This window comes from Sebastes umbrosus, chromosome 12, assembly GCF_015220745.1.
Source record: "Sebastes umbrosus isolate fSebUmb1 chromosome 12, fSebUmb1.pri, whole genome shotgun sequence".
In the NCBI taxonomy this organism is placed as follows: Eukaryota; Metazoa; Chordata; class Actinopteri; order Perciformes; family Sebastidae; genus Sebastes; species Sebastes umbrosus.
In genome coordinates, this window is record NC_051280.1 from 404,613 (window position 1) to 428,334 (window position 23,722).

The 23,722-nt window shown below is 40.9% G+C and overlaps 1 protein-coding gene across 2 annotated transcripts; it reads right to left on the reverse strand.

Annotated features, from left to right (window-relative positions):
- Window positions 1-16,431: 16,431 nt before the first annotated feature.
- On the reverse strand, window positions 16,432-23,031 carry LOC119497845 (cytochrome P450 7A1). 2 transcript variants are annotated; one of them, XM_037786262.1, is made up of 9 exons: window positions 22,679-23,030; window positions 21,520-21,624; window positions 21,384-21,442; window positions 21,071-21,280; window positions 20,552-20,746; window positions 20,189-20,388; window positions 19,067-19,197; window positions 18,674-18,852; window positions 16,432-18,547 (listed from the first exon to the last, which is right to left on the reverse strand). In XM_037786262.1, exons 2-9 carry the CDS (start codon window positions 21,596-21,598, stop codon window positions 18,245-18,247), a joined length of 1,356 nt encoding a protein of 451 aa, XP_037642190.1. In that variant the 5' UTR covers window positions 21,599-21,624; window positions 22,679-23,030; the 3' UTR covers window positions 16,432-18,244. The 2 variants fall into 2 exon arrangements, with proteins under 2 accessions (XP_037642190.1, XP_037642189.1); XM_037786261.1 differs by having other exon boundaries at window positions 21,384-21,624; window positions 22,679-23,031.
- Between the last annotated feature and the right edge of the window lie 691 nt (window positions 23,032-23,722).

Here is a 23,722-nt window from a genome sequence, read left to right on the forward strand (position 1 = left end):
TGCATACAGTAGGCGAGGTAGACTGGTCCGATGCATAGCCTACTTGAGATTTTTTCCAAATCAGTACGACATCCGGGTACTTTTGGCATACTGTAGATTTTGCTTTTGTTTGCACACTGCATACATACTACATTTTGGCCAAATCAGTACATACTGCGAGTATAGTACAGTTTTGAATACAGCCACTGATGAATAGAGGCAGGGACCATTGTTTTATTCCCCCACCCCTATGGCCTAACTGGCATCCTTTTAATATCTTCTTTTAGGTTATGTTATTTATTATTTATTATTTCAGTCTGCATGAGAGGTGTCACCACAATATGACTGTGAAACATTCTCCACAGTGTAATGAATACCATACACGTGTCTGAGCTGCTGGCCTTGACATGACAACTGTGTGTTTGTTATCAGCAACACAGATCACCTGTGACGCATTAATTCAGTTTGGCGCATTACACTGCATCCTTCTTGTTCACTCTGGAGTCAACTGTCTGGACTGCAGAGGTTACTTCAGGCTACTGGGGTTATTGAAGGTTACATACTAACCCCAATGGTTCAGCTCTAATGGCCTAATGATGGCTAAATGTGGTTAGATTAGCCGTCATATTAACTAGTAAAAAACATATTTTGGGAAATGATTCAGAAATTTGCTTCAGATGAGAAAATGTGTTTAACCCTCAATGTTAAAGTAGTGAGGAGGCAATTCAATTCAATTCAATTCAATTCAGTTTATTTTTATATAGCATCAAATCATAACAGAAGTTATCTCGAGACGCTCGAGCACAGTTATATAATTTAGTCCTGCAGCCAGAGGAAACTCCTTGGACGGGCATCTGATTCCCCCAGGCGTGCCTTTTTTTGTCAGCGTTCATTAATCATTAAACCTGCAAGAACTGATCTTTATAACCACTTGGGAGCAGCGTAAACAAGCTGTAAACACACACACTGACTGATATTATCGCCTTTTAAGTAAACTGTTATACAGTTGCTTATTTACATGTCCTTATCATTAATTTGGAGTCTTTTTTTTTTTTGCTCCTTTATGTCTTTCTTTAAATCTTCTTCATGTTTCTGTCTGCTGTTGCATCCTGGGATTCCTTTCTCCTCATCCCATCATTCACTCTCTGGAAATAAAAAAAGGCAGGGTATTAAATATGTGACAGATCATTAAGCAGTATTCAAACTTTTAAAGTGTTAATTACAGTACTTGGGAATATAGGTTATGAACAAAAGAGTTACATATGGGAGGTGAGGTGGGGGTGGAGCAGAAGAGCAGAGGAGCAGAATCTAGGGGTGTAATGATTCATCTACTACATCGATGTATCCATTTATATAAAAATAAATTGAATTGAATTGAATTGAATTATATTCCTACGGTCCAACTACATTGATAGGTACTCGGCAAGTGGTCCTTCACGGGAGACGTATATCGATCTAAAATCGATTTGCAAGGTAAATAATCTTCGTTCCTACTCTCACCTATGGTCATGAGGGCTGGGTCATGACCGAAAGAACTAGATCGTGGGTACAAGCGGCCGAAATGGGTTTCCTCAGGAGGGTGCCTGGCGTCTCCCTTAGAGATAAGGTGAGATGCTCAGTCATCCGTGAGGGACTCGAAGTAGAGCCGCTACTCCTTTGCGTTGAAAGGAGCCAGCTGAGGTGGTTCGGGCATCTGGTAAGGATGCCCCCTGGGTGCCTCCCTAGGGAGGTGCTCCAGGCACGACCAGCTGGGAGGAGCCCACGGGGAAGATCCAGGACTAGGTGGAGAGACTATATCTCCACACTGGGGATATAGGGAAGTTTGGGGTCCCCTGCTGGAGCTGTTGCCCCCGCGACCCGACCCCGGATAAGCGGTTGAAGATGATTGACTGACATGATAATCAATTGTATCGATACTAAGAATTTGCACTATTTATTTAAGCACAACAAACTTTATATGGCTGTACATTTTAGCACTCTTAATAGTAAAGAAATGTTAAACGTTACTCCGGTTCACTCTCTCTATATATGATGTCATCGACATGCGCCAGCAGCGCCGATCTCAGAAAGACGACAACAAAATGAAGCAGGCTGAGAACGAGGAAGAGCGAGGAAGAGCCAGACGAGCAAGAGATTTTGAAACATTTTGACTTTTGCAAAAAGGGAGATGTCCTTGATAAATCACCAGATAAAATACAACGGCTGCACGACCAATCTTTCCAAGCACCTACTGAAACCATGCACTTTATTTTTGTTAAATATTATTGATCTACCGTTTATATTGGAAATGAGAACAGAAGCAGCAGGTTAAACCACTGTTCATTCCACCTGAAGAGAAGTTGGCTGCACTTTATTTTTTGTTAAAGATTATTGATCTACCTGTAGCGACTTCAGGAAACAAACTAAAAGCTTCTGAGAGGCTGAGGTCGGGCCCGGTTTGCTTGTCCGATCAAGCCTGTCAACTGTCTTGTCAATAGAGGCTTGAAATGTCAAAAACAAAATCTTTAAAAGAAAAAAGAAAATAGCGGTCAACAAAAGTACAGCGACCCACTCACCCTCTCTTCCCTCCAGCACTCCGCTGAACAGCTGATTATATTAACTATGAATGCCGCCCATATCCATGTGACCCAAATCTCCCAAATCATCACAATCACATAATAATAAATTACAATGTCACAAACATTAACAAATACCAATACCAAAAAATATAAACCATCATAACCCAAATTAACATTACTACAAACATGACTTCTTTCTGAAATCGTTCATGGCTCCTACGCTACCGTAGAACAGCAGCAGGTTAAAACACTGTTCATTCCATCTGAAGAGAAGTTGGTTGCATTTTTTTTTTGTTAAATATTGCACTCCCTTGTATCTTGAGAACTGAATCAGCAGGTCCTGCAGTTGCACTTTGTATCATATTAAAAAAAAAGCTGTATGTATGTGCCATCAATCATTGTGTTTACTTGTTTATATCCATAATTAATCCATCCCTGATTCCCTTACAAGAAGAACTTTGAGGAACCCTGACCTGTCCAGTATCAGATATTTATTTCACAGTCGCAATGACTGAATTTTTGTCAAAAAAAGTTACTGAATCGATTTCAAGTTGTTGACTTAACAACTTGTATCCTAACCTATCGCATCACATCGCATCGCATCGCATCCTATCCTATCCTATCCCATCCTATCCTATCCTATTGTATCCCATCCTATCCTATCCCATCCTATCCTATACTATCCTATCCTATCCTATTGTATCCTATCCTATTCTATCGTATCGTATCGTATCGTATCGTATCGTATCGTATCGTATCGTATCGTATCGTATCCTATCCTATCGTATCCTATCCCATCCTATCCTATACAATCCTATCCTATCCTATCCTATCCTATTGTATCCTATCCTATTCTATTGTATCGTATCGTATCCTATCGTATCCCATCCTATCCTATCCCATCCTATCCTATCCTATCCTATCCTATCCTATCCTATCCTATCCTATCCTATCCTATCCTATCCTATCGTATCGTATCGTATCAATTCAATTCAATTCAATTCAATTCAATTCAATTTATTTTTGTATAACGTCAAATCACAACAGAAGTTATCTCAAGACGCTTTATATATAGAGCAGGTCTTAGACCGTACACCATAGTTTAGAGACCCAACAGGATCCACCAGGCGCGCTGTGGCCAGGAAAAACTCCCTGATTACTGGGAAGAAACCTGGAGCAGAACCAGGCGCAGGGCGGGCGGCCATCTGCCGAGACCGGCTGGGGGGATAGATAGATAGATAGATCGATAGAGAGAGAGAGAGAGAGAGAGAGAGAGAGAGAGAGAGAGGGAAGCAGCCACAATGGTAGCCTAGCAGCTGTAATAGCTAATACAAGTAGGACTGATAACACAAAACCAATAGTGGTGGATGGAAAGAGTGATATTATAACTATCGGAATTGATGTCATTGGGTCGTCCTCAGACGGGCTTTCAAGTGGAGCTTCCAGCTGTCTCAGTCCACCATACATCTGGCTAGCTCGCCAGCACTGTCCAGCATCTCTCCTCAGTACGTCCATGTGTGTTGGTGTGGGACGTCCCTGTGATCGATGCCCGTGCGTTGGTTCCCGCAGCATCAGCATGCTTGCTGGGAGTTCTTGATGTCTTTGGCAGTGACCGAGAAGTCTCATTCCCCAGGCTGCCACTTTGTCACTAAGTGTTGGTAATCCCTCGTTAGCGTTGGTAGTCCTTCGTACAGACGTAGTTAATTAATGATGGTAGCAGTTGGTGTCAAGCAGGCACCGGACGCGGTAGCAGATGCAGCCACGATACCGGAGACATCCAGATCCAGGTGAAACCCCGCTCCAAGTGTACCCCTGCTCCAGGTGAAACCTCGCTCCCGGTGTGACCCCGCCCCAGGTATGACCTCGCTCCAGGTGTGACCCTGCTCCACGGTTAGCTGCGAGACAAGGAGGCACAAGGACTCCCGGGAAGGAATGAAGTTAGTAACAACATGGACATGGGACATGAGTATATACAGAAGGAGAGGGGAGCTAAGTGTGTCATAGGAAGTCCCCCGGCAGTCTAGGCCTATAGCAGTTTAAGTATAAGCGTTATCAAAGAGGAAAGTCTTTAGCCTACTCTTAAATGTAGAGACGGTGTCTGCCTCCCGGACCGGAACTGGGAGCTGGTTCCAGAGAAGAGGAGCTTGATAGCTGAAGGCTCTCGCTCCCATTCTACTTTTGGAGACTCTAGGAACCTCAAGTAACCCTGCATTCTGTGAGCGCAGTGCTCTAGTGGGGTAATAGGGTACTACGAGCTCTTTAAGATATGATGGGGCCTGACCGTTTAGCGATTTGTAGGTGAGGAGGACGATTTTAAATTCTATTCTTGATTTTACAGGCAGCCAGTGCAGAGAAGCTAATACAGGTGTAATATGATCTCTTTTTCTAGTTCTTGTCAGTACACGTGCTGCAGCATTCTGGATCAACTGGAGAGTCTTAAGAGACTTATTGGAGCAGCCTGATAATAAGGAATTGCAGTAATCGAGTCTAGAGGTAACAAATGCATGGACTAATTTTTCTGCATCATTTTGAGACAGGATGTGTCTGATCTTCGCAATGTTACGTAGATGAAAGAAGGCAGTCCTTGAGGTTTGTTTTATGTGAGAGTTAAAGGACATATCCTGATCGAAGATAACTTACGGTGGTGCTGGAGGCCAGGGCAATGCCATCTAGAGTAACTATATCATTAGATAATTTGTTTCGGAGGCGCTCAGGGCCAAGTACAATAACTTCAGTTTTGTCTGAGTTTAACATCAGGAAATTGCAGGTCATCCAGGTTTTTATGTCCTTAAGGCATGCTTGAAGTTTAGTTAACTGGTTTGTTTCGTCTGGCTTGATCGATAGATATAATTGGGTATCATCTGCATAACAATGAAAGTTTATGGAGTGTTTTCTAATAACATTGCCTAAGGGAAGCATATATAAGGTAAATAGAATTGGTCCAAGTACAGAACCCTGTGGAACTCCGTGACTAACTTTGGCGTGCATGGAGGACTCATCGTTAACATGTACAAACTGAGATCGATCTGATAAATAGGACTTAAACCAACTTAGTGCAGTTCCTTTAATGCCAATTAAATGTTCCAGTCTTTGTAATAGGATGTGATGGTCAATGGTGTGGAAAGCAGCACTGAGATCTAGCAAGACAAGTACAGAGACAAGTCCTTTGTCCGATGCCATTAGAAGGTCATTTGTAATTTTCACTAGTGCTGTCTCTGTGCTATGGTGCACTCTAAATCCTGACTGATAATCTTCGAATAAATGATTGTTCTGTAGAAAGTCACACAGCTGACTGGCAACTGCTTTCTCGAGTATTTTGGAGGTAAAGGGAAGGTTAGATATAGGTCTATAGTTGGCTAGGACCTCTGGATCAAGAGTGGGCTTTTTAAGAAGAGGTTTAATTACAGCTACTTTAAAGGACTGTGGTACATAGCCTGTTAGTAAAGACACATTGATCATATCCAGTAAAGAGGTGCTAACTAAAGGTAAAACTTCTTTAAGCAGTCTAGTTGGAATAGGGTCTAGGAGACCGGTAGATGATTTAGATGAAGAGATCAGTGAAGTCAGTTTGTGGAGGTCGATGGGAGAAAAGCAGTCTAAATATATATCAGGTTGTACAGCTGTTTCTAAGGTTCCTAAGTTTGAGGATAAATTGGTACCAGTTGACGGTAAGAGGTGATTAATTTTGTCTCTAATAGTTATGATTTTATCATTAAAGAAACTCATGAAGTCACTACTACTGAGGGTTGTAGGAATACATGGCTCAATAGAGCTGTGGCTCTCTGTCAGCCTGGCTACAGTGCTGAACAGAAACCTGGGGTTGTTCTTATTTGTCTCTATTAATGATGAGTAATGGGCTGCTCTGGCATCACGCAGAGCCTTCCTATATGTTTTAAGACTATCTTGCCAGACTAAATGAGATTCTTCCTGTTTGGTGGAACGCCATATCCTTTCCAGTTTCCTCGATGCTTGCTTTAGTTTGCGTGTTTGAGGGTTATACCATGGAGCTGACTTCCTTTGTTTTATTAACTTCTTTTTTAGAGGGCAACAGAATCAAGTGTGACTCGCAGTGAGTCTGTAGCACTATCTACAAGATGATCAATTTGGGTGGGGCTAAAGTTAGCATACGAGCCCTCTGTTATATTGAGACATGGTATTGAATTTAATGCTGATGGAATCGCTTCCTTAAATTTAGCTACAACACTATCGGATAGACATCTAGTGTACACACTTTTGTCTGATGGTGTATAGTCTAGTAATAAGAATTCAAAAGTGATTAAATAATGGTCTGATAAAAGAGAGTTCTGTGGAAAAACAATTAAATGTTCAATTTCAACGCCATATGACATAACAAGGTCGAGGGTGTGGTTAAAGCGGTGAGTGGATTTATGCACGTTCTGCGAGAAACCAATTGAATCTAATAAAGAGATAAACGCAGTACTGAGGCTATCATTATCAACGTCCACATGAATATTAAAATCACCTACAATAATGACTTTATCTGTTTTCAGGACTAAGCTTGATAGAAACTCTGAGAATTCAGATAGAAATTCAGAATATGGGCCTGGAGCGCGGTACACTATAACAAATAAAATTGGCTGTAATGCTTTCCAGGTTGGGTGTGAAAGACTAAGAACAAGGCTTTCAAATGAGTTATAATTTAGTTTAGTTTTAGGGTTTATTAATATGCTTGAGTCGAAGATGGCTGCAACTCCACCTCCTCGGCCGGTGTCTCGAGGATTGTGAGTATTAATATGACTCGGGGGAGTGGATTTGTTTAGGCTGACATATTCTTCCTGACACAGCCAGGTTTCGGTAAGACAAAATAAATCAATGTGATTATCTGATATTAAAGCATTTACTAGTAGAGCTTTAGATGACAGAGATCTGATATTTAAGAGTCCACATTTAATTCTCCTGTTTTGTTGCTTTATTGCAGTGCTAGTGTTAGATTTTATTAGATTATTATGTTTAACTCCTCTTCTGTTTACTTTTGATTTCATTAATTTAGGTGGGGCAGACACAGTCTCAGTTAGGTTTGGGGTTAAGCTATGGGTGGGTAACTGCTCTAATGGAAGCGCAGAGAAGTGTGTAAGACTACAGCTCTGCGCCCTGGAATGACCTCTGGTTTGTCATGGATTTGTTCCACTAACAATCTTGGTCAGATTTCTGGATAAGAGAGCCGCACCATCCAAAGTAGGATGAATGCCATCGCTCTTAATCAGACCAGGAGTCCCCCAGAAAGAGTTCCAATTGTCAATGAAGCCCACATCGTTTGCTGGACACCACCTCGACAGCCAGCTGTGGAATGACTTCATGCGGCTATACATGTCGTAACTGGTCAGGTTGGGGAGGGGACCAGAGAAAACTAGGGAGTCCGACATTGTCTTTGCGTATGCACACAACGACTCCACATTAACTTTAGTGACCTCCGATCGACGTAACCGGGTGTCATTACCGCCGACGTGAATAACAATCTTACTGTATTTACGCTTATCCTTAGCCAGCAGTTTCAAAACGGATTCAATGTCGCCCGCTCTGGCCCCCAGGATGCAATTAACTATGGCAGCTGGTTTCACTAACTTCACGTTCCGCAAAATGGAGCTCCCGATAACCAGAGTTGGTTTCTCAGCAGGTGTGTCGCTGAGTGGGGAATATCTGTTTGAAACGTGAAGTGGTTGGTGGTTAACCGTGGGCTTCAGGGTACGACTACGCGTCCTTCGGGCAGTTACCCAGCCTCCCAGCTGCTCGGGGGTTGCCAGGGGACGGCTAGCAGAAGCTACGCTTGGCCGGTCCGCACCGGCTAGAGGCTGGCTAACTACAGAAGAAGCTAGAGATAAAGTGCGGAACCGGGCTTCTAACTCGATAACCCTCGCCTCCAATGCAGCAAGTGCACTACACCTAATACATGTACCATTAGCTCTAAAGGAGGCAGAGGAATAACTAAACATAAGACACACAGAGCAGGAGAGAGCAGAAGAAGGAGGAGAGTGAGAGAGAACAGGAGAGCAGGAGAGAGCAGGAGAGGGAGAGAGAACAGGAGAGGGAGAAGCCATCGCTAACGGCTAAGCTACTGCTAAGCTACTGCTAAGCTACTGTTATGCTACAGTACGATAGCCCAGCTAGCGTTAGCCGAGCTGAATATGTGTGGTTAAGTCTCTAAAAAGGAGCGAGTTATGAGTGCTTAAGCAGAACTAGTGTAGATATAAATGTAGCGGGTATTTAGCCGCTGTAATGAAGAGTATATAACTATATTTCTCTGGATGTGCTAGAGCAGCTACAGAACACAGCAGCACACAGAAAGACAGGCAACCGGAAATGAGGCAATACGCTTACCGCAAGCACGTCAGCACGTCAGCAAGATCGTATCCTATCCTATCCTATCCTATCCTATGGTATCCTATCCTATGGTATCCTATGGTATCCTATCCTATCCTATCCTATCCTATCCTATCCTATGGTTTCCTATCCTATCCTATGGTATCCTATCCTATGGTATCCTATCCTATCCTATTGTATACTATCCTATTCTAACGTATCGCATCGTATCCTATCCTATCCTATGGTATCCTATCCTATGGTATCCTATCCTATGGTATCCTATCCTATGCTATGGTATCCTATCCTATCGTATCCTATGGTATCCTATGGTATCCTATGGTATCCTATCCTATCCTATCCTATGGTATCCTATCCTATCCTATAATATCCTATCCTATCCTCTCCTATCCTCTCCTATCCTCTCCTATCCTATCCTATCCTATCCTATCCTATCCTATCCTTTCCTATCGTATCCTATCCTATCGTATCCTATCCTATCCTATCCTATCCTATCCTATCCTATCCTTTCCTATCCTATCCTATGGTATCCTATCCTATCCTATCCTATCCTATCGTATCCTATCGCATCCTATCGCATCCTATCGCATCCTATGGTATCCTATGGTATCCTATCCTATCCTATCCTATCCTATCCTATTCTATCCTATCCTGTCTTATCCTATCCTTTCCTATCCTTTCCTATCCTATCCTATCCTATCCTATCCTATCCTATCCTATCCTATCCTATCCTATCCTTTCCTATCCTATCCTATGGTATCCTATCCTATCCTATCCTATCCTATCCTGTCTTATCCTATCCTACGGTATCCTATCCTATCCTATCCTATCCTATCCTATCCTATCCTATGGTATCCTATCCTATCCTATTCTATCCTATGGTATCCTATCGTTTCCTATCCTATCGTATCCTATCCTATCCTATCCTATGCTATGGTATCCTATCGTATCCTATCCTATCCTATCCTATCCTATCCTATGGTATCCTATCCTATGGTATCCTATCCTATGCTATGGTATCCTATCCTATCGTATCCTATGGTATCCTATGGTATCCTATGGTATCCTATCCTATCCTATCCTATGGTATCCTATCCTATCCTATCATATCCTATCCTATCCTCTCCTATCCTCTCCTATCCTATCCTATCCTATCCTATCCTATCCTATCCTATCCTTTCCTATCGTATCCTATCCTATCGTATCCTATCCTATCCTATCCTATCCTATCCTATCCTATCCTATGGTATCCTATGGTATCCTATCCTATCCTATCCTATCTTATCCTATCCTATCCTTTCCTATCCTATCCTATGGTATCCTATCCTATCCTATCCTATCCTATCGCATCCTATCGCATCCTATCGCATCCTATCGCATCCTATGGTATCCTATGGTATCCTATCCTATCCTATCCTATCCTATCCTATTCTATCCTATCCTGTCTTATCCTATCCTTTCCTATCCTTTCCTATCCTATCCTATCCTATCCTATCCTATCCTATCCTATCCTATCCTATCCTTTCCTATCCTATCCTATCCTATCCTATCCTATCCTATCCTGTCTTATCCTATCCTACGGTATCCTATCCTATCCTATCCTATCCTATCCTATCCTATCCTATGGTATCCTATCCTATCCTATTCTATCCTATGGTATCCTATCGTTTCCTATCCTATCGTATCCTATCCTATCCTATCCTATGCTATGGTATCCTATCGTATCCTATCCTATCCTATCCTATCCTATCCTATCCTATCCTATGGTATCCTATGGTATCCTATCCTATCCTATCCTATCCTATCCTATCCTATCCTATGGTATCCTATCCCATCCTATCCTATCCTATCCTATCCTATCCTATCCTATCCTATGGTATCCTATCCTATCCTATGGTATCCTATCCTATCCTATCTTATCCTATGGTATCCTATCCTATGGTATCCTATGGTATCCTATCCTATCCTATCCTATCCTATCCTATTGTATCCTATCCTATTCTAACGTATCGTATCGTATCGTATCGTATCGTATCCTATCCTATCCTATCCTATGGTACCTATGGTATCCTTTCCTATCCTATCCTATCCTATCCCATCCTATCCCATCCTATCCTATCCTATGGTATCCTATCCTATCCTATCCAATCCTATCCTATCCTATCCTATCCTATCCTATCCTATCCTATCCTTTCCTTTCCTATCATATCCTATCCTATCCTATCCTATTGTATCCTATCCTATTCTAACGTATCGTATCGTATCGTATCCTATCCTATCCTATGGTACCTATGGTATCCTTTCCTATCCTATCCTATCCTATCCCATCCTATCCCATCCTATCCTATCCTATGGTATCCTATCCTATCCTATGGTATCCTATCCTATCCTATCCTATCCTATCCTTTCCTTTCCTATCCTATCCTATCCTATCCTATCCTATCCTATCCTATCCTATGGTATCCTATCCTATCCTATCCAATCCTATCCTATCCTATCCTATCCTTTCCTTTCCTATCCTATCCTATCCTATCGTATCCTATCGTATCCTATCGTATCCTATCGTATCCTATCGTATCCTATCGTATCCTATCGCATCCTATCCTATCCTATCGTATCCTATGGTATCCCATGGTATCCTATGGTATCCTATTCTATCCTATCCTATGGTATCCTATCCTATCCTATCCTATCCTATCCTATCCTATCCTATCCTATCCTATCCTATCGTATCCTATCCTATCCTATCCTATCCTATGGTATCCTATCCTATCCTATCCTATCCTATCCTATCGTATCGTATCCTATCGTATCCTATCGCATCCTATCGCATCCTATCGTATCCTATCGTATCCTATGGTATCCTATCGTATCCTATCCTATCCTATCCTATCTTATCCTATCCTATGGTATCCTATCCTATCCTATCCTATCCTATCGTATCCTATCGCATCCTATCGTATCCTATCGCATCCTATGGTATCCTATGGTATCCTATCCTATCCTATCCTATCCTATCCTATTCTATCCTATCCTGTCTTATCCTATCCTTTCCTATCCTATCCTATCCTATCCTATCCTATCCTATCCTATCCTATCCTATCCTATCCTATCCTATCCTTTCCTATCCTATCCTATGGTATCCTATCCTATCCTATCCTATCCTATCCTGTCTTATCCTATCCTACGGTATCCTATCCTACGGTATCCTATCCTATCCTATCCTATCCTATCCTATGGTATCCTATCCTATCCTATTCTATCCTATGGTATCCTATCGTTTCCTATCCTATCGTATCCTATCCTATCCTATGCTATGGTATCCTATCGTATCCTATCCTATCGTATCCTATCCTATCCTATCCTATCCTATCCTATCCTATCCTATGGTATCCTATGGTATCCTATCCTATCCTATCCTATGGTATCCTATCCCATCCTATGCTATCCTATCCTATCCTATGGTATCCTATCCTATCCTATCGTATCCTATCCTATCCTATCTTATCCTATGGTATCCTATCCTATGGTATCCTATGGTATCCTATCCTATCCTATCCTATCCTATCCTATCCTATTGTATCCTATCCTATTCTAACGTATCGTATCGTATCGTATCCTATCCTATCCTATGGTACCTATGGTATCCTTTCCTATCCTATCCTATCCTATCCCATCCTATCCCATCCTATCCTATCCTATGGTATCCTATCCTATCCTATCCTATCCAATCCTATCCTATCCTATCCTTTCCTTTCCTATCCTATCCTATCCTATCCTATCCTATCGTATCCTATCGTATCCTATCGTATCCTATCGTATCCTATCGTATCCTATCGCATCCTATCCTATCCTATCCTATCCTATCGTATCCTATCGTATCCTATCGTATCCTATGGTATCCTATGGTATCCTATGGTATCCTATCCTATCCTATCCTATGGTATCCTATCCTATCCTATCATATCCTATCCTATCATATCCTATCCTATCCTCTCCTATCCTCTCCTATCATATCCTATCCTATCGTATCCCATCCTATCCTATCCTATCCTATCCTATCCTATCCTATCCTATCCTATCCTATCCTATCCTATCCTATCCTTTCCTATCGTATCCTATCCTATCGTATCCTATCCTATCCTATCCTATCCTATCCTATCCTATGGTATCCTATCCTATCCTATCCTATCGTATCCTATCGTATCTTATCCTATCCTATCCTTTCCTATCCTATCCTATGGTATCCCATCCTATCCTATCCTATCCTATTGTATCCTATCGCATCCTATCGTATCCTATCGCATCCTATGGTATCCTATGGTATCCTATGGTATCCTATGGTATCCTATCCTATCCTATCCTATTCTATCCTATCCTGTCTTATCCTATCCTTTCCTATCCTATCCTATCCTATCCCATCCTATCCTATGCTTTCCTATCCTATCCTATGGTATCCTATCCTATCCTATCCTATCCTATCCTGTCTTATCCTATCCTACGGTATCCTATCCTATCCTATCGTATCCTATCCTATCCTATCCTATCCTATGGTATCCTATCCTATCCTATCCTATCCTATCCTATCCTATGGTATCCTATGGTATCCTATCCTATCGTATCCTATCCTATCCTATCCTATCCTATGGTATCCTATCCTATCCTATGGTATCCTATCGTATCCTATCCTATCGTATCCTATCCTATCCTATCCTATCCTATCCTATCCTATCCTAACGTATCCTATCCTATCCTATCCTATCCTATGGTATCCTATCCTATGGTATCCTATCCTATCCTATCCTATCCTATCCTATGGTATCCTATCCTATCGTATCCTATCCTATCCTATCCTATCCTATCCTATCCTATCCTATCCTATCTTATCCTATCCTATCCTATCCTATCGTATCCTATCCTATCCTATCCTATCCTATCCTATCCTATCCTATCCTATGGTATCCTATCCTATCCTATCCTATCCTATCCTATCCTATCCTATCCTATCCTATGATATCCTATCCTATCCTATCCTATCCTATGGTATCCTATGGTATCCTATGGTATGCTGTGGTATCCTATCCTATGGTATCCTATCCTATGGTATCCTATGCTATCCTATCCTGTCCTAGCCTATCCTATGGTATCCTATCCTATCCTATCCTATCCTATCCTATCCTATCCTATCCTATCCTATGGTATCCTTTCCTATCCTATCGTATACTATCCTATCCTATCTTATCCTATCCTATCACTCTAGCTGAGCCAAATATCGTCCTTGAATCGTATCGGAACCATGGAAAGTGATATGTATCGTATCGTTGTAAAAACGTATCATTTTAGCAGAATCATTTGTTGCGGAGAGCAGAGCCATAAGATGTGGCTCCTTTCAAAGAGCTGTAATTCCCATCAATATGTAAAAAAAGTTTATGTGCATTTAGCCTCCACTACAGCCCTGCATATGACCTCTGGGGGTCATAGCACTTGTGACTGAATCTCGATGCAGTTATCAACAACACATAGCAGACTGCAATGCAGCTGAGTTTCCAGTGTTAAAAATGTGAGGAGTTTCTTTTAGGCCAGAATAATTGTCCCATACAACATCAATTAATAAAGTTTCAGGCTTGAAAGTCGAAAATGAAGAAACCATATTTAATATGATATATGTGTGGTCAGCTTTGTGTTGTTGTGAAGCAAGGCCACAGTAAATCTTGTATGGAAAAGAAGCATTGCTGCAATGACCTCTGTAGGTTGAAAAGTGGTCAGGTGTGTTCTGCTGTACATGTGACCACACCCAACTGTGTGTACCGAAGCATTGCACAATGCATTGTGAACACTGAACAGAATAAGGTGTGGACAGAGAATGCAGCTAGTGTTCTTGGAGATTGCAGCGCAGGCAGGATTTTCAGCCTTAGTTTAGTCACGCCTAAATAAGTAGTTTCAGTATGTGCACGGTATATAGACTAACATCATCTGCATACATTTAGCCCGTTGTTCTCAAGCCTTTTGTGTCATGTCCTACTTTGGAGGCAGAGCCTGTATTTATCTTATAATTTTTACTTCTTTTTTTTATCACTGCGTAAGGTACTTTGAATTGCTTTGTATGAGATTGTGCTCCAAAAATAAACTTTATTCTTTGTATTAATTGTTAGATCTGACACATGCTACTTACAATAATAACTAAACATTGTTTAAAGAAATAACACTTTTGAACTGTTACTATGACAAACAAAGACTTTAAGGTTCACTTCTTCTGGAGCTTTTACATTATACTGTATGTATTATATAAATAAAATATAGGTGTATATATATATATATATATATATATAGATATATTGTATATGTATAGAGAGAGAGAGACAGAGAGAGAGAGAGGTAGACAGATCAGGACAAGAAAGCTTTTCTGTTGTAACAGGTAGAGATATCAGAACATGGCACACAGACAAGTTTACAAATGTATTGATTTATTTTCCGTTGGTACACGTCAACACACACGTGCGGGTTGCACTTTCATTTAGTGAAAAACTTCAGATTGTCAGGTTCATCACATACAGCTCAGCAACGATCAGGGCCTCAGAGCCACTTGCTGTTTTTAAATGTAATCTTGAGACTCACCTGTTCCTCTCTGCCTTCCCCTATGGTCCTGGTTCATATGTGGTTTCCTTTTAAACTTGGGTCTCTAAATAGTTTGTCTCTAATTTTATTTATCCTATTTAAACCCTTATAATTGCATGGTTCTTTTGTGTAAATTTTTTTTTTTACATTTGTGTATTATTGATTATTTTACCCTTTATGTGAAGCACCTTGGGATTTCGCTGTATTTTACAGTGAACTATATTAAATTAATTATTATATTACTATTTATTCTACTCACAGAGCATGTAAACTTATAATTTGGAAGGTAAATGCTTATAAATGTGTGGTTTTCATGTGAAAATATTAACTCTTGCAGTGAAACTATGAAATGCTAATACATTTTGATGTCCGTGTCCAAATGCTGTCAGATGTATTCATGTAATTATTATGTAATTCACAGTAGCCTATGAAAAAGTCCAGAAAGCTGTTTATCTGTTGAGTCAGCACTCACAAACTGGATGTTTAATGAACATGCATTTATATAGCTCCTTTCTAGTCTTCTGACCACTCAAAGCTCTTTACATACATGTCAGCATTCACCCATTCACACACACATTCATACACTGATGACAGAAGCTGCCATACTAGGAGCCAACCTGCCCATCAGGATCTAAATACCCATTCACACACCGATGGCTCAGCCTTCAGGAGCAGTTTGGGGTTCAGTGTCTTGCCCAAGTACACTTTGACATATGGACAGGACTCCTCCTGTCCATATGTCAAAGTGTACTTGGGCAAGACAACCTATCTTATTGCTAAGCAGCATGCCTTGCAATGAGAGGTAAGATGGCTCTGACAACAATCAGACATGTCTTTAGTGACAGCAGAGTTTGAGAGTGAGACAACTAGAGAGAGCAAACTCCAAGGTTGATGGAATCTCTATCTTCTACTTCAAGGTGAAGTCAGTAAATGATACTGATTAGAGTAATGCATTTATTGATAAAACAAAAAGAGAGTTTGGTCATGCTGCACTCAGCAACTTCACCTCACAGAATAAATTAGCTGATGCGAGATGACAAGGTACCAAACGAGTGGTGCTAGAGCAGAATGGATGAGCTCATGTGTTCACACAGATTTCTACAGGCTAATAAACACATAGAACATGTTTCACTGCAGAATGTTGGTTGTGATAGTCACACACTGAAGTGGTAGTAAATGTGAACTTCCAGTAGCTCTAGAGCTTAAAGGAGCATACCAGTGTTTTTGTAGATTTAGTCATGTACAGTATACTTTACTGATTCCTTTTTCCATTTTTATATTGATATCCTATCTGCCAGGCTTCCATTTGGTACCATTGGTACTTTTGACTTAAAAATCATCTTTCAAAGAAACAAGCAAACATGCATTACCACTGAGGACACGGAGGTCATGTATATAAAAATATCTATATATAAAGCATCTCGAGATAACTTCTGTTATGATTTGATGCTATATAAAAATAAATTGAAATTGAAATTGAAATTGAAATGTACATTGTATTTTCTTTTAACATGGCAACTTCAGCTACCTTTTTTCATCAATGAAAAAATAAAAGAATTTCACTTCTGGCAGTGAGAAGACTTTGAAACAGCATTTAGGTATTCCACTTATTGTAAAATGTACAAAAGAAATGTGCATTTCAACGGGTAACTGAATTAAAACATCTAAGGGTTGAGGTGGGGGTGAGGCTACAGAATCAAACACTGTGATTGTCTGAATCAATCACAGTGAAGACGCTGGTCACTGTCTTATAACAACACCTCCAAGTGTTTGCCGTTCTTTTAGTTTAAAGATGCACATGTACATTCTGGAAACATTCACAATTAATGAACAATCAATTTACAAAACAGATGATGAACAGCCTGAGGTGTCTCGCTGATCTCTCAGCTACTCTCGGTTTCCTCAAACATGCCAACAATTCATTTATCTTCTCTGTTCTCACTTGTTCTTGCAAGTTCTTGTATTTTTTGGCATGAAGAGTCTGATAGTGGCAGAGAATATTATATTCCTTGAGCAGTGAAAGGTGCACAACGAGCACACTGGCTTCCCGACCGTCCACTTTTCTTCAGACTCTTCTAAGACAGTTTCCGGCGGCTCCTGCATGAATAGTAGCCTATGCTTGACAGTGTTGTGTCATGTAGCCTGTATGTAAGCACGTGGGATCTATAATAGCATATCCAGCATAGGGCTTGCTACTCTTATTAGGACAGCACAACCCCCAGTGGACAAATAGGAATAGCAGTGCATTTCATTGAAAAATTTAAATTAATGACTTTTTTGGCCCTCTAGACGTATGTTTGACACCCCTGATTTAAGGAGTCTACACTGCATAATCATAATGTGGCATAATGTAATTTATTAAAACCAATGGCTGCCTGCAAGGTACAAAAACTCTGTCACTTGATTTGGAAAACAGTTGGCAGTAAAGTCACTCTACAAGATTTGGGGTAAACGGGCAAAAACAAGTTTATTCTATACATTGATATGGGTCTAGGTCTGTCAACAGGATGCTACTCACCAATTTTACTCTGACATGCCGGATGTCTGCCAGGAAGTGTTTGGCACAACACGACCAGATGCACTGAAGGTGAAACTGTTTGCAAGGGCTCCATAAGTGCAGAATACATGTTCTTCAGCAGCAAATTAAAGCAACAAAAATATATAATTCAGTCTATTTACAAATATAACAAGGCATCTTCATTAACACTGTTAAATATACACTATGTACAATATCTACTTCAATCACAAAGAGCCTAGTGTTTTGATTTCAACTTGTACTTGAAGTCCACATCATAGGTAGGCTGGAGGATTCCTAGACCAGCACGGGATTGGTCAAGAGGTGGGGCTTTGATAGCAGGGTCCAATAGTTCCATGTCAAAGTAGGACAGCACCAGAATCAGGAACAGCTTGATCTCATACACAGCAAAAAATCTGGCGGGGCATTTGGTGACCCCAGAGCCGAAAGGCATGTTGAAGTAACGCAGCCGCCGTCCGCTGCGGTAAAAGGTGGATTTCTCCTGACCCTTCTCATCCAGGAAACGGTCAAACTTGTACTCCTGCAGGGTGAAGAGGAGAGAGGGAGAGAGGAAGATGAGTTTTCAGTAGGGCAACACAAATGACTGTGATTTCCTGAAAAGGGTAGTTATGTCATTTATTAAGTAGTAATTACATAGGGGTCTTACATAGGGATCCTCATAGATTTCTGGATCGTAGTGCAGCATGGGTGGATATAGGGCAATGACATCATCTTTCCTAATACGGTAAGCTTCTTGGTTGTCAAGGTGAAGCAGGAAGTCTTCCTTCGCAACACGCACATTGATGGAAGCACTGGAAAGACGCATAGCTTCTTTTGTGATGCTGTCTATAGACAGAAAGTAGACAGAACGACATGAAGAAAGGAATTAGTTTCATAACATTTGTTTACTGTATTTGTAATTAAAAAAAACTGTCCAAATTCTGTACATAGACCACAGTGGATTATTGTATACCTTGTAGGCACTGCCAGACTTAAATTTAACAATAGTAGTTGTCGTACAAGTAACTTCTATGTTCTAGTAATGTATCGGTGATCTTACCCAGAACAGGCATATTGTCCAGCTGCTCCTTGGTCAGCTTCAGTGGTGGGTCACTAGGGTCAACCATCTGACCTGAATCCTCCAGAACTTTCTGCACTTCCTCACAAGCTGCTTTCAAAGCATCTGGGCTCCTGAACACAGATACGTGAGCTGTTAGTCATGTTACTGTAACTGTTAAACTTACTGATAGTGGTTAACTTACTGTCACTTCAACTTATGCAGGAAGAAATACTTTAATTTTATGTTATTACCATGTGTCTAGTTTCCCACAGTGTAATTTAATTGTAACTGTGATGCTTGATACAAATATATAGAAGTCTATAAATACTGGTTTATCATAGTGATGATATATATATTGGATGAACAGTGCAAGAATTGTAGCCCTTATTATATAGAACACAGTCCTTCAATTTTATGGGACATAAACTCAAATTATTATATTTAATATTTGGCTGCAAATCCTTTGCAGTCAATTACTGTCTGAAGTCTTTGACCCACAGACATCAGCAGGCATTTTATCGCTACGGGTGAACACCCTGCTCGAGGTCAGCACTTCCATTAGTCAGTCAGTCATTGTTCCATTTCAAATCCAATGTGCTAGACTAAACGATGAAAAATCTTTGTCCTAAAACTTAAATTATATAAAATCATGGCACAATTGCAGCATATTGCTATATTTGAAATGTTAGTCTACAGTTAGCCTACTTTGTCTTCTTCAGAGTCAACCATTTTTTAATTGAAAAAGTCATTTTTTTCCCCTTGGATGTTGCACTGGTCTGCTGTGTTAGGCCAGCGAGTTACTGTAGACTGGTCTAATGTTGGTTAGATACAGACATAAATACACATATGACTAATTGTAAGCACGTAACGTTAGCCACCCTAGCCCCAGGCTATCTGTGAAAACAGAGATGTGTTTTCGTGAGTATAATTAAACACACCTGACTATTGACAATAGAAAGACAAACAACGATAAAGAGCTGTTAGAGACTACAAATACTTTGTTATTATTCTGTTCAAACAGTCTAGAACTCTCAACCAATATTGCCCGTTGAGTTAAGAAATCCATTGTGTTTTATTTCCTTAGAACCCCCACAGTAAAGAAAAAGAGAACTATCAGCATACCTGATCATATAAAATAGACTCCAGAAGGTAGCAGGCAGGGTGTTAGCCTGTGAAGCCCAGAGCAGAGCAACATGGGTCCTGGCCTTGCTCACATCATTGAAGGTAGATAAGGAATCATTCAGGATCATCCTCATAGAGATCAGATCAGACATGTTCTCCCTCTTGGATAAGTTTTCAGCATGCATGGTCTTTGCTAGATTCTAGACATTTGAAAAGAAGAAGTATAAAAAGAAATGTCTCTTATGTAAAGCTTATACTGCTAATCATTGTTATAAATGGAAGCACGGAGGCATTGTGGCATCATGGTCAGGCAGTTAATTTTGTCTTTGCTTTCTTTGATAGTTGTAGGGAAAGCCCACTAACCTCTCTGGCACTGTAGGCACTCTTGAAGACATGGATGGGCAGGCCAGCCACCAACGCCGGGAAGATCTTGTCAAACTCTTTGAAGTTCTCCAAAGCATTGAGCACCAAGGCTTTCTGAGCCTCCTGCTGAGCCTGACATTTGTCTTCACCAAGCTCTTTACCAAACAGAGTCAGGTAGCCAGACTCAAACATCACCTGGAGGACAGACGGACAGAAGGAAACCTGTTAGGACTGTTGGGAACACTGAGTCCAACTGTAGGGCATGGAGGGTAACTGATACTGTACAGTGTCCAGGCTTGAATAATTACTGTGAGTCTAGTCTGTAAGTCTCTTGGGTACCTTTGTTGCTGTCTTTTAGTTGAAGCCATGGAAATTGACTTGTTTTGACATTTAGAAGTCAGTTTTGTGAGTCAGTTTAATCAAGACTGTGTCCGCTATAAATTGTGGAGCCTTAGGTCTGATAGCAGACTACCTCTTGCAGTATCTTGTATGCTTTCAGACCAAAGTCCAATAACTGACCTTGTAGCAGAAAGCAAAGATGCCATCCACCTCCCAGTGGTCCTTGCTGGGGCAGAGTGTGTCTGACCTCAGCATGACGTCCTGGAGGTGGCCCATCATGGTCTCTATCAGGGAGGGCAGAGCCTCGCCCTGCAGGGTCTTCAGAAAGGTTTGGTGAACGTTCTCTGTGGTGTGGCCATGGCGAGGGTCAAAGCTGTCGTGGCCGAACACCTGGTGAAGGTAGGGAAAAGAGGTATAGGCCCATTGAAAGACTCACTGGTAGCATCAAAATGTCCTCTATGGAAGAAGAAGAAGAATATGTTTTTGAATTTACCTTGACAGACGTAGCAAAGTGGAACTTCCTCCAATCCAGGTGTCTCCCCTGTCTGATGACTGAATGGTAAGAGAAGGGGTCACACAGGAAGTGAATGTACTGGCCTGCAATCTTGCAGGTGAAAATATGGCCGTACTTCTTTTGGCGGCTGCGGAGGAACTGAAGAGGGTTGGCCCCGAACTGCAGAGCACAACCCAGGTAGGGGATGAAGCCATTCTCAACTGCAGGCTCACCAGGTAGCCTATGGGCATTGACAAGAAATAGATAATTATGAGGATTATATTCATTCAAAGTAATAATCCCTGCCATTTCTATAGGAGTCCCGCTCATTTTGCTTCTTACTATTACTGACTGATATTCAGTAATAGTGATTCAACCTATTGCCAGCTCATGGAAGTTTATAATTTTTGTCCAATGAAAACCTTGTCCATGTCCAAAACAAAACCAGCCTTGTTTAAGACACAGGAGAATTGTCTGAATCCACAAAATAGGATTTATATTGTTCAAGTAATCTGAAAAACCTCCAATTAACCAAATATGGTTATACATGGTTGCACTGAGCAGCAGCCCCACTGACAAAATTGCAATTTATTGGTTAATAATTTAAAAGAATAAGATTGGGGCACCCTGGTGGTTTAGTGGACTTTTTTTTCTACAACAAAGGTTAGAAACCAGTTGCAAACCAAGGACGTTGCGGTCATGGTCAGCGCCTTATACCTGGGCTTCCCGTGTCCTAGGGTTTTCGGGTACAGACCATGTAATGCAACCCTCCCATTTTTGTCACCACCACAACCCATAGTCATTCAAACTCATTCAGACTTTGTCAATTAGCCCAGTTTCCTTGAAGTTGAACCATGCCCAACAGCCACGACATTTCCAAAACATTACAAACCAGTTAATCATGTTGTTATAGTTAAATACCAGTCTAAATTACATAATGCCGCTCTTGTAAGCAGAATTCTTTGTCAATCTGACAACAGTTTGACCACAGTAGCTAAGCACTGACAGCACACTGGTGACAATGTTTGTGATTCAACAACATACCAAACAAATTCCAGCATCTTTACAAAAGCTTTTGTTTGATTGGCACACACTGCATGAATGCATGTCATAAGTGGTCACATGCACAATGTTGTTGCTTGTCTGGAAAAAACTGTCAGTGTTGATCAGCGTACATTATCAGATTCCTATAAATGTTTAATGTTCCATACACACTGTGTTAGTAAAATACAGGAACTTAAACTATAAGAAATGCCTAATACATTACATCCTACATGTCCTATGTCTAGTCTTACCTGCGTCGTATCCCCACAGCAAGCCATAGAAGGCAGCAGAATCCCACCACTACTGCCCAGATCAGAGCGATGCTTATTATCATGGTGATGCTGTTGTTGATGATGATTAGAGGAAGATCCAACACACTAGGAGGCTCACTAACCACCACTAATGCTCCACACAGATCACACTGACAGGAACTGCAATTAACTAACTGCTGCATTAAAGTCAACAGTCAAAGAAGAATACGTATTAAAAATGCTGCCGGAGGTTCCTGGAGTTTTTCCAACTCAGAGACTAAGAATGCAAAGTGACACTGCTTGTCACTGCAAATTGTGCAAGCAGCCTGTGTGCACTGTTGGCTCAACCTAGTGTGATGACAGGCTGTGTGTGGCAGGTTTTTATACCTGTTTTCTCCCTTAGGGTGGGCCCAAGGGCAGATTCAGTGGAATGGTATGATATCATCACTGCAGTCAGCAGATGTTAAATTGCAAAAGGAAAAAGCTAATTTTTTTTTTTCATTATTTGTTGTGCAACAAAATGAGTAACCTATCTGCAATGATTTGTTTAAGATAACCCTGCATTTATTTCTGGATAAAGGAAAGGGAGGATGATTCTTTTCAGCAGTTGTCAGCTAAAATAAAATAAAACATAATTTCTACATGTTCTGATAGTGATTGATGTTCAAACCTACAGCTAGGGTTGTTAGATCTGATCAGTTTTTAAAATATTTCTCAGTGGAAAAATATATATCATTTAACATCAACAAATCCATTTATTTATAATTTTTTTTTGTAGAAAGGTGTCCTCTTGTGATCACTAAAGATGTGAAATGATCCAGTATGTTATCTTACTGGGATTTCTCTAGGAAATAGGATTCCATGCATGCTGTGTGCGTGTGTGTGTGTGTGTGTGTGTGTGTGTGTGTGTGTGTGTGTGTGTGTGTGATGGCCTTGACCGGAGTCCATGGACAGTGTTACCTGAAGGCCTGTACTGTGATAGTGGATCTGGGTTGGTAAATAGATTCAAGGTCCTGTGTGTGTGTGTGTGTGTGTGTGTGTGTG

Coding starts and splice junctions, on each gene's coding strand:
- LOC119497845 (XM_037786261.1), bottom strand. CDS start 22,881: ATGCAGCAGTTAGTTAATTGCAGTTCCTGTCAGTGTGATCTGTGTGGA. Junction 21,625..22,678: donor GCTGTGGGGATACGACGCAG/GTAAGACTAGAC, acceptor CAATGCCCATAG/GCTACCTGGTGAGCCTGCAG. Junction 20,389..20,551: donor GTGCCTACAGTGCCAGAGAG/GTTAGTGGGCTT, acceptor TCAAATGTCTAG/AATCTAGCAAAGACCATGCA.